The sequence below is a fragment of the Eublepharis macularius genome, chromosome 2, assembly GCF_028583425.1.
Source record: "Eublepharis macularius isolate TG4126 chromosome 2, MPM_Emac_v1.0, whole genome shotgun sequence".
NCBI classification, from domain to species: domain Eukaryota; kingdom Metazoa; phylum Chordata; class Lepidosauria; order Squamata; family Eublepharidae; genus Eublepharis; species Eublepharis macularius.
The window spans coordinates 105,347,674-105,360,011 of NC_072791.1; the positions used below are offsets into that span (position 1 = coordinate 105,347,674).

The window sequence follows — 12,338 nt, forward strand, 5'->3', positions numbered from 1 at the left end:
TAAATGTACTATATAAATTCATATTAATAATTAACACCTGCAAAGTATTTCCAACTGCAAACTACAGGAATTTAAGCAGACCAATTTATACATCAGCTAAACTCAAGATCGCATTTTCACTCCCTGTTCACCAGCTGTTCTGTGCTGTAAAATCAGTAAAGTCCTCTTTAATACTTTTATTCAAATAACTTCTTTTTAACACCTTTTCTTTTTATAAGCACTATAACATTCTGCTTTTTAATTTCTTGGTATATTCCAGGGAAGTCACAAGAGCAGGCATCCCATCAAAACTCACGGAGCTCAGAATCATCGACATCTTTTATATGAACGGTGGGCACGGTGGGGAATGTGGTATAAATATCAACCTTTGGATTTGATCAGGTACCTCAAAATATATTACTTGGTTTATTCCTGTGTTATTGAGGCAATGTTATTTAGCAGTGATTGGGCAATTGTTTTACATAAATTATTTAGAGAAATAAGTAATCCTTAATTTTCAGTTTTGTAGTATATTGTTTTATTTCTACTCTTTGGAATATTTCCTCTAATTAACTGTGTGCTACTTAAAACACATTAGGCAATTTTCAATGCAATCCTATGCTGTTACTCTGTATTGATTTAAATCTGTGAGTTTAGATTGGGGATAACTCTAAACAGGGTTGCACTGTTCAGCAAATAAAATGTTTTCTTTTCTAGAACTGTTTGAAGTCTGCCTCTTTATTTGTTGTCAGTATCAATGTGTCCCAGAATATATTTTCTGTTATCAAGTCATGTGGTTGTCATGCATTCATACTGGGTTCCAACATAGGGCCCCAACACAGGGATTCTGCCTGTCATTTTTAGATAATGCATAGACAGCGAGAAGGCCTGTATTAGCAATGCTTCTTTCTAGACCAGTTTCTTTCCTGCCTGATGAAGCAAGCAGAATTTCCAGGCTTCTAGCTATGATTGACTAGAATGAAATCAGTAGCACAACTGTTGTATGTTGGGGTGAAATATCACAGCTACTTCTAAAGAAACAAAATAACTATGTGAAAAGTAGTGACAATTTCTTCTTATGCATGTACTGCTGCCAAGAGAGGCTTAATCATTGACTTGAATATTTAAGCAAATGGTACTTTTCTTTGTTTATGCAGGAGATATTTTGGAGAGAAAATTGGTCTCTATTTTGCTTGGTTGGGTTGGTATACTGGGATGCTTATTCCAGCGGCACTTGTTGGACTGTTTGTTTTCCTTTATGGATTATTTACCATGGATTCTAGTCAAGTAAGGTAAGAGGTACTACAGTATCCTGTTGTAGAAAACCATGGCACAGCATAATTCTTGTAAACTATTATTTCATAGGAATAACCAGCTGTCAAGCACTATCAAAATGAAATAGGTAAATTGGATCTTGAACATGCTAGAAATTCTAATCTGGGGTGGGGTGCAGAGAGAGCTCTTCCCATTGAGATTGCTAAACAAAACATTGTTTCAGCAATACTAGCAGCCAGAGCGGAATGGGGGAGGGGCTGAGTAGCTATCAGAGGCAACAGAGGGCAGTAAGAGAATCCTTCTTTCCCCCCAGCGATCTTACATGGCTCCGTCTTTTAAAACTGCAGTTCCCAGGCAAAATTCTGTCACCCAACACAGTAAAGAACACATGCCAGACATTACATCTAGCTTTCTCCAGAGTCCCTCTGGTCTTCCCAGGTAACCCCACCCCCAGGCTCTCCAGAGAAACCTGCAATTAGACATCACAGGAGACCACCCTGGAGGCCCCAGTACACCACCATGGCAGCAAAGGATGTGGGAAATGGTCCCTGCAGAGGAGGCTCCCATCATGCCATTGTGGTGGCAAAGAGGAGAAAAGGGGTGGTGGTTGTGTCCTCTGCCCTAAGCGAAAATCTAGCCTTCAGGTAAGTCTAGGAGCCCTGATTATAAAATTATTGCTCTATACCTGTATAACAATTGCTATTTTTAAAAAAGCCCTCTGGTGACATGGAGGAATGACAACCTAGGGGTGGGGGTGGGGAGCTGAGGTAAGGAGATATTGAAAGCATTTTTTCCCCACTGGTGACCCAGAGTAGTTTATAACAGCAACAATATGAAGTAGGTTTGGCTAAGAGAGACAGACTGGCCCAAGATCACCTAGCAATTTTCCATGGTAGAGTGCAGATTAGGGGTGTTCAATCCAGCTTCTGAAACCGTCTTTTAAAGGGGGATTTATGCTGATTTGTCATAATCAGGTTTTGCTGGTTCCCTGGGTTGACCTCTGGATCAGATCTGGGGGCTGAACTCTGCTGGGCTGGATTATTCAGCTACACCACAGAGCTGCCTCAGGCAGCCCCATGGGCAACTGGCAGCCAAAGCAGTGAGCAAGCAGGCCGGCATGAGGCCAAGCCCCACACTGCTGGGTCCCATCCCATTCTGCCCCCCGCAGCTCCAGATGAGCCCTAGCTTGCTACAGAGGAGAAAGAGCAGGGCCCTTTAAGCCCTTTAAACTGCCACCACTATGATGAGAGGGCAGGCATGGAGCCGAGCTGAGCCCAACACCACTGCTGCAGGAGAGCAGTGTGGGGCTGGAAGGGCAGGGGAGGAGGGCAGGCAGAGTGGATTCCCATCCCATTCTGCCTCTACCCTTCTGTTCAAGCTACAAACAAGACCTAGCTTGCTGTGGCTGTGAGAGGGTAGGGCCCTTTAAAGGAGGCATGGAACTGAGCTCTGCACAGCTGATACAAGACAGCAGTGCAGGGCTGATGAGGCATGAAAGGAAGGCAGGCAGAATAGGTTCCCATCACATTTTGCCTCTCTCACCTCCCAAGCTTCAAAAGATCCCTAGCTTGCCACCGCCAGGCTCCCTTTAAACTCCATGGCTCACCAACAAGCCGGAGATTCTTCAATCTTCATTGTTTCCATAGGAAACAATGGAGATTGGCTGGGGACCATTTGTTCAGGGTCCAATACCACAGGATCCAATTCTCTTGAAATTGGAGGGGGTCTTTAAGTGGCATTCAGGAGTGTGTTCCACCTACATTTAGTGGGCCGAGTCCAGCCCCTCGGCATTATTCCTCACAAGGAATAAATGGCTACTTAAATCTGGGATTCTCTAACCCGGATCAGAGAATATGACCCAGATTTTTTTAAAAAAACTGAAACCCAGATCCAGATTTCTTTTTTTCTTTTTGGTGCACACCATTAGTGCAGATTAAAACCTGAGACTCCCAGATCCTAGTCTGACTCTCTAACCACTATATATACCGGATCTCTGAAGATTGGGCTCCTCCTATCAGTTCTACCAACATGCCAAGGGAGGCCCTATTCACTTTGAGAGAGTTGTAAAATAAGCAGTTTCTACCAATTCAAACTTCTATCGGTGAAGCACATCTTTATTTCCTGTTCTTGTTCCTGTTTCAAAATCAGAACGCCTGCGTGCTCCAGGGCCCCTCGGTGAAAGAAATGGAATCAACAGTCCAGAGTCCTCTAATGCTTAACCTCAGTGATATTTTTAACATCTTCCTGCCTAATTCTAAGAGCACAAAATATAAACTTTACCAAATAGAGTGACACTCCTATCTTTATATATGTATTTGTTGTAGCTCCTCCATGAAGGATGTTAATCCATGAGAAGAGACTACAAAGCTGAATATGATACTGACTTTTCAAGCTGCTGTTACTTTGCAGCCATTATTGCTTAAAATGAAACTTTTTAACATTTGTCCAAATACTGTGTATTTTTTATCTTTCAGTAGTTTAGTATATATTGCCACTTCTTTATTACTGTAATCAAAGCTCTAACAGGCTTTTGGCAATTACCAGAATTCCACCATTTCACAAATGCACGTAACCTGCTAAATTTTGAATAATAAATTGGGCTGTTCTATTTGACATTAAAATTGTCACTTTCTGAGCCTTAGTAATAAAAAAGCTATGCTATAGAACAAAATGGACTGCTGTGAGCAAAAGCACCGCCATTTTGCCCACTCATCTATACTGTTTTAGGATGAGACAATCACTTTGTGCACATCTATCATTAGTAGGGTTGCCAGTAAGCCCAAATAAAAATGTTCTATCCCTTTAATAGCAGTTTTATGTATGGAAATGAGCAGCTGAAGCTTTTCATGACATGGAAGTAAATAACATCATCTGGTATCATAAATCATCATAAATAACAGCATCTCCTTAAGCATTTATTAAAGGTATGGGACATTTTTCTTTAGGCCAGTTGGCCAATGATATCTGGGCACTGGCCAGCGTGGTAACATTGCAACACAAGGCAAATGACACTACACATTATTTGGGAGAACTCACAACAGAGATACCTTTTTCAGTGGCAACTCTAAATTTCCTCCAGTGTGTACTTCCATAAAACTATGGGATTATTTGGATTGTATTCTTAAAAGTATGTTAAGAGCAATAAAGCAAACACTTAATGTATAATGATCAAAGTTTAAGACTATGAAGTAGATATAAAACTTTTCTTTATTCTGCTGTAAATTATACATGTGAAAAGTACATCTTAAATTTGTTCATGCAATTCAACATAAGCTAGATACTGTAAAATTATTTATTAGATTTTTATCATACTCTTCCTCCAAGGAGCACAGGGCAACATAACTGATATCTCCTTCATCCTTACAACCACCCTGTGAAGGAGAATATACTGGCTAGCCCAAGGGCACTCAAGATGCATAAGGAATTTAAGCACAAGTCTTTCTAATCTTATTTTGACACTGAAATCACTACAAAATATTCATTCTCTAGATTTCTAAACCAAAATTTAACTTCTCTAGCTTGCATAAAACTCTGCTTTAATCTAGCAAGTGTTACAAATCAGCTTTTGCACAATGTGACTTGTGATCCTGACAGTAGCATTCACTTTTTCCATCCCTTCCATAGTGGAGGAAATACCTCATCCATGTAAAAATTTCAGACACACCTCTCCACAGACCACAAAGAGATAGGATTGCCAACCTCCAGTAGCGACTGGGAATCTCCCAGAACTTATCTCCAGGGCACAGAAATCAGTTCCCCTGGAGAAAATATTGGCTTTGGAGGATGGACTCAATGGCACTATAATCTGCTGAGGTCCCACCCTTCCTTCATCAGGTTCCAGCCTCCCCTCCCAAATCTCCAGAAATTTCTCATGCTAGAGCTGGCAACCCTACAAAGAGAAAATAATCTGATCCAAGTTGCACCCTGTTTACTTAAATGCCAAGGCCATATGCTAGCACAGAAGTTCCTTATAAATCACTTTTACCTTGATTCACCTTTTGTTAGTTAGTGGGACTTGGGTGTAGTTACAGAATGCATGATAAAGTAGCCCAGGCATAATGAATTTCTTGTGCTTGGTTTGTTCAGTGTCTAGATGGGATATGTCCTCAGATGTCTAAGTTCCATGGTAGAGAAAAGGCAGTATAGAAGTGTAATAATTAATTTATATGTTGCCTGTTCTGTTCTAAACTTATCCAGCAAAAAAGCAGTATATGATTATCTATTCAGTGTTATTTATCTGTTCTAGAGAGAGAAAATAGAATCATGTAAACTGTATATATAAATAAGCAAATGTGTAAAAAGGCATTCTTTCTTAACATTGTGTAATTCAAGGATCATCTTGATAACATTTGCAAAGCCTCTTGCTATATTAAGAAGAGCCATGTCAGAAACAGGTGGCTACAATTCATAAAGGATGGATTGATTGTATATTCTGCAGCCGTTGCATTGCACAAGTGCAGAGTCCCTCTGCAGAGTACATTAATTGCACTTCTTTAACCCCCATCAGCCACTTAATTGAAGAATACAATAATGTGACAGGACATTGGCCGATTCCAGACGACTAACCTTAAGTCGCCTCATGCCGCCCTCTTCCGGATCGCGACGGGGAAAATGCGAAATATCGCGTTTCCTCGCGCGAGTTTTGCGCGACGACGCGCAAAACTCGCGCGAGGAAACGCGATATTTCGCATTTTCCCCATCGCGATCCGGAAGAGGGCGGCATGAGGCGACTTAAGGTTAGTCGTCTGGAATCGGCCATTGTGTCAGTTGGACAACAGACATTCCTTCTAGGCCTGGCTATTAATTTAATGAACTCAATATAAAAGCCACTTCCTGAAACAACTACTTGGTTGCAAAGTCTATAATGCAGATAATTACAAAAGAGGCAGACTGTGGATTATAGCTTCATGGATTGTTTGCGAACTGTCAGTGGTGTTCATCCTTTTCATTCATTTCCATAGTGGGGAGACATTTAATCACAATAAAAATGTCTGATGCACTCATCCACACTTCATGCTCCACAAAAAGAAGAATATATCTGATTACACAGAAAAGCAAATGTATTAATAGGCACAATAACCAGGTCTGAAGACATATGAAGCAGGGCTTTTTTTCAGCTGGAACGTGGTGGAACGGAGTTCCGGAACCTCTTGAAAATGGTCATATGGCTGGTGGCCCTGCCCCCTGATCTCCAGACAGAGGGGAGTTTGGATTGCTCCCCGTGCTGTGGCATTGAGGGCAATCTAAACTCCCCTCTGTCTGGAGATCAGGTGGTGGGGCCTCCAGTCATGCGACCATTTTCTCCGAGGGCAACCCACTGAGTTCCACCACCTCTTTTTCCAGAAAAAAAGCCCTGATGTGATATATCTCTCTGAGTGTGCACAGTGCTTTCCTTTCAACATTGGATAAACACAGCAAGCTCCCAAAACAAGATTTTGGTTTCCAGTGAGGGCAACCTCAAACTAGGCTTGAGCTTCAGCATCTCCCATTTTACACAATATACCTACCAGTTATGATTTTTTCTTACCTAATTCTAGTCATACTTTGATATTTCCTATTCTGTGAGAATATTTTTTATTCTTTATATTCAGTGATTTATGTAGGTTAGGAAAAAATACAATTTCTGCATCAATACTATTCATTTCTTGGAGTTATTTAAAGAGCTGCTGCTTAGGTAAAGTGAGTCTTCCCTCTAGTGGTGCTTGATGAGTTGTAGTTTTTTTTAAAAAAAAGCAAATATATCAGAACAGTAGACTTGCATTCATAAAGAACTGATGGGCAGATTCATATTCAACTCATATTTAACTTTCTGCTACTCTCAGTAGAAATCTGGACTGGGAGATGTAGCAAATTGAGTTAACACGTATTTCAAATTATTTTTCATTTTCATTTCTTTCCTAAGCTTCTTCTTGTAAGATACATATGCAATAATCGTCTCTCTAATAAAAGCTTTACAAGTTTTCCATTCAATATCACAAGTATTTGCAGCTCCTTGGTTAATATTAAAATACTCTGCAAATTCAGCTGTCATCTACATTTTAAACATTTCACCATTGAACAGAGAGATGTTAAAACACCATAAGCTTGGTGTTCTAACCTAACAAGAAAATTGAAGAATAAATGAAATAGAGCATGATCAGAAATAATAATTACATCTATATCACATGCTCTAATCTGAGGCATCAACACTGCTGAAACAAGAACATAATCTAATCAAAAACATTTATAATGTACAGAAGAAATAAAGGTATAGTCTCTGTCCTTTGGGTGTAACATACATCAAGGATCAATCAGCTATATATGATTTAAGTGTAGACCTCACCAATGAACATTCCTTATATGGGGGTGTGCTCCAATCTAAAGCTGCATTTACAGTGCAATCCTAAGCAGAGTTACCCCAGTCTAAGCCCATTGATTTCAGTGGGCTTAGACTGGAGTAACTCTTCTTAGGATTGCACTGTTAGTATTTCATTAAAATCTCCCTCCACTAACAATTAATCATATGAAAGATCCATCAAGTTACTGAAACATTGATGAAACATATCTCAAGAATCCACATTTGGACCATATATATTAATCATAACCTTAACTTTTCAATCAAAACTTTTCACTACCAGAATAATAAATTGACCATTTAGGTCTGTTATTACTTCTTGAACAGAAAAGGGACATGTTAATGTATTAATATAGCCACACCCTTATCATTTATCAATTATAATTTGCCATTATATGAGTTTCTTGTAGAAGGACCATGCCAAAATTAAAATTTTTCATTTTGGAGATAACCTTTTGCATTTAGTAGCATTTCTCATGCCCTTAACATTCCATGATAGCATGTTGAACATATCATGTTGATCATAAATCCATACAATAGTATATCCAACCAATAAAGCTCTCTTCCCTTATCACTAAATAAATGCAGAATATCACATATAGAACCTTATTATAAGTAAAAATAGCAAAAAAGTACACAGAGGAAAAATGGCAATTTAAACAAAATAAGTAGAGCCATAATTCTGTAAATTAGCCAGCAAGTGCTTGGCACAATAATTTCCACCTTATACCAAAAGCGAAGGGGGGGGGGGGGAGGAAAGAAAAGAAAAACAAAGAAAAAAATCTTTGCTCCTGGATAAAATTCCAGAGATCTTCACAATACCAATCACTCCTCTCTTTATATATATGGACCATATGTCTGTCTAAAGCTTAGAGATCCTTAGAGAAAGAGGGGGTAGACATGTGCATGCATGCCCACACATAACAAAAAGACAAATTGTTATCTCTAGCTGGTGTTATGCCCAGATCCCAAATTCAAAACACAGAAAGAAAACTAAGGAGGGGGAGCAGGGATGGTTGAGGGAAGACTGCTTGTTTCTAGATTCATAAAATTTTTAACATTTCTTCAGACAAGTCAGCACAAACACTTTATTTTTTAAAACTGATAAAGTAAGCATCTGTCAACTTAGCTTTGTAAAATTTCTTAATTTGATCTTGGTACTGGACTCGAAAGATGGCAGAACACTTTATGTAGTATTGCAGTTTCTACTCTCTTGCAAGAGCATTTGCTTTTGTGAATTGGTGATGTAATATTTACACTTCTTTAGTATAATCTGGTAAAACATGATATACCCTTTATTAGGGCCCCAATATAAGTTTCTCTCCTGCCAAATGTAACAGGTGATCTCTCATCTCCACTCATAGAAACTGGGCAATTGTAAGGAATGGTTTGTTTACACTGCCTGGCACATGAGGAATCCTGTAAGCTTGTTCAATCTGCAACTGGCAATCAGCAGGAAGCTGCAGAACCTCACAAAGTAATGTCTCCATGAGTTCAATCTGTCAGAACTGTGGCTAAATAATAGTTGTATCCAGACTAACTTCTGCAATCAGACAAGAGTCCGTTGTTTTCAAAAGATTTACTGAAAAATGCAACCATTATAGTCCACGGGCCCAGATGCAATATCTGGGTTGGTACACATGTATTGTTACGAATGAGAGGCAAAGAATACAGTACAAAGTATCAAGACTCAGTAGGCCCAGCCTCCCCCCACAGTTCTCAAAACAATCCCTTTGAAGCTGAGACAGTGAAAGTTTCCCAGGGCTGGAAAAGCTGTAGCCAAAACATTCCTCTTCTGAGAGATAGCTGCTAGGGAACATCTTGGCACCTGTGAAGAAAGCACTCAGAACCCTAAAAGAATTAAAATGGAGTCTCTTTGGTTACAATACATAGGGAAGCATTCTGAACCTGACACAATCAGCCTCTTCTATCCTATCTTTCCAGACTCTTCTGATAATCCAAGAACACGAATATTTAGATGCCTGATATAAGTCTTTATATGAGAGATTTAGTGAGAGAAAACATTATGTGAAGCCAAGGCAGCTGTCTCATAAACCATTGTTCAGTCTTCCAAGTTAGCAATTTTAATTTTCATTTGTTGAACTCATATACTGTATACTGATAGCTTCAGTCAACTCCTTAATTGAATTGACTTATCAATCTTTAGCAGAAAGTTGTTTTAGTTACTCAGATTGTTGTTCTAGTTGTTCAGATTGTTTTTCCAGCTGAGCACCCATATTTTTCAACAGAGCAATTACTTCTTCCTAAGCTTTCACGACAGCTCCAGGACAGAAAGAAGGGGCCATCTTTGTATCTTTCCACTTACAGCTCATAGTTGAAAATTATAAGCCCACTTATCTCAAGTTGATAGCCAGAGAAAATACAAAATAGTAAATAAAGGCAAATTATCCATGCATTAAAGAAAAACAGGTCCATATCCATGTATACCATGAAGAAGAGATAGGAGTGGCACAGAGTTGCTTCTGATTACTCTGCCATCTTTATCAGAAGTCCTGTACGTTTATTTACTGAAACAAATTATTTCTTTCTTTTTTTTAAATATTTTTTATTGGATTTTATAGTGGGGAAAGGGGTTACAACAAGACAAAAAGGTTTCAATAGCAGATTCGTGTACAAGACAAATATCCCTCCATCCATAATTACAGCAAGATATTACATACCCAGTTAACGCCCCTTCTACCTTCAAGTTTCCCTTTTAATCTCTGCAATCATTATTTACATTCTATGCTTTCTTATCCACTTTACTCTATTTCTTAATTCATTTCTAATAATTCTTTCCTTTATATATGTTATGCATAAATCACATTTCCAATCCCTTACATTTTAAACAAAATTGTTAATCCCTTAATTATTCCAGGAGTAGAAGATAAAAATAGAAAAGTAGAGAATTTAAGCAGAAAGATAAATGATTCTTATTATATTTCAAAATAGGAAAAAGGAACATTTTTATACCAGTTTTCCCCCATTCTCTCCTCTATTTTAACCCAGCCCTCTTCACTTATAAACTGGAATTTTCATAATTGTGAGGTTGTGAAGACCAAATAAGTATTTGGCTTAAACACTTATTTATATATTCTAGAGAGGGTAGGTCTTTTATCTATTTTATTCAAGCCATCTACATTTATATATTTGAATTTTCATAGTAGTAAAACTGGGAGGAACAGGTAAGTATTTGGTTTAAACACTAGATTATATTCTAAAGAAAATAGCTAAAGTCTAGGAAGGATTAAGGAATTCCAAAGACCCAATTATCACATTATCACTAATCCATTAGCTATGAATATACAAAATCTAACATGTTACAGAACATCTAAACTTTCAATAAGTCTGCATTACATATCATTAAGCACAGAGAGGGCGTCTAAATCATAATCTATATTTCTCCCTCTTTCTCCCTTTCAAACAAGAAATAAAAAGAGAAAACAAAAAGCTCCTCGGTCCCCCTCTCTTATCCCTTAACAGTATAACAGGTTAGAGCGACAGATAGATATAAAAGGTTAAGCCTAAATTATTGGATCACAATCTGGATTTCGTTCTCATTTTTTCTTTTTCCTCCCTGTAAAATGTTACATCAAGTCTTTTTCCCATCTGCACCCCCAAAGACAACTCTTCTTATCTTCTAACCAGTTCTGGAAGGGGTTGGTAAAAATAGTGTTAAGTCTCTGTTTATTCTTCTTGTTTAAAATACGTTGCATTCTTTTCTGCTCATTCAGAAATGGTACACTGGGCTTCTTCTTCATGGGTTTACTTCGCTGCCCCTCCTCTTCCTTGTTTACGCCTTGTCTTTTTGCAGAGACGTACTGATGTGTACCTCCATTTTGCAGGCTAAACTTTTCCTCATTCCGTTCTAGTTTTCTTTCAGCTAGGTCTGCCCCTTTAGAGATTTCTTCTGCCTTATCATCTTTTATAGTGTTTTTATCCATTTCCACTCCAGATATCATATCTGCTTTAATTATTAATTCAGTCATCAATTTAGCAATTTTTTTGCAAGTTGGAAAATACTCCTTCTAGGAAAGCCATTTCAAAGTTACTTACAAGTCCAAACTCTCAACGAAGTGGTAGAAAGCTTCACTTTTATTTATATTTTCAAAGGATTTATTGCTTCCATCTCCAGCCAGCTGCTGAGAGAGTTTTCTTTGCAATCAATCTTCTGTGCCTTCCTCCCTCCTCCCAGCCTTCGCCCAGGCAACTAACTACCTTGCAATCAAGCTAATTAGCCCTCGTATAGTCATGAAACAGTCTTCTTACTTAATGGGAAGTCTTGTAGAGTTGCAGTGCTCTGTCTTCCAGTTGCTTTTATTTGTCTTATCAGGAATCCACTTTGTTTTTGCTTCAATTCATTTTTGCTTGTTGGACCTTCGGCTTTTGTAGCTTCGTAGCCATATTGGCTACTCCCATGGTCCTTGCTTTTGGAACTGGCGTGGGGGCTTCCCAGGAGTTGCCAGTCCCCTTGAGCTCCTCCACCTTGTTCCAGCCTGCCCCCCTCTCCATGGGGGGGGACTTGGGGGCCTGAATTCTCGAGTCCCAAGGAACCAGGAAGCTCACGGCAGAGAGCTCATAACTCAGCTGCTGTGCTTTTCACTACTCCATCCCGGAAGTCCAAAACAAATTATTTCTTGATTCATTACAAACATCCAACAATATAAAAGTTAAAACACAGTACAAAATAGGACTAAAGATTTACACAGAAACAAAAACTATACAGTAATTCTACATCCAAGAACCAAAG

The 12,338-nt window shown here is 38.8% G+C and overlaps 1 protein-coding gene across 1 annotated transcript in view; it reads left to right on the forward strand.

Moving 5' to 3' along the window:
* Nucleotides 1-12,338, forward strand: part of ANO3 (anoctamin 3) — a 511,447-nt gene that overhangs the window by 408,850 nt on the left and 90,259 nt on the right. Inside the window, exons 11-12 of the mRNA XM_054972310.1 lie at nt 260-381; nt 1,137-1,271. Coding sequence (XP_054828285.1) covers nt 260-381; nt 1,137-1,271 — 257 coding nt within the window. The remainder of the gene's footprint in view (nt 1-259; nt 382-1,136; nt 1,272-12,338) is intronic.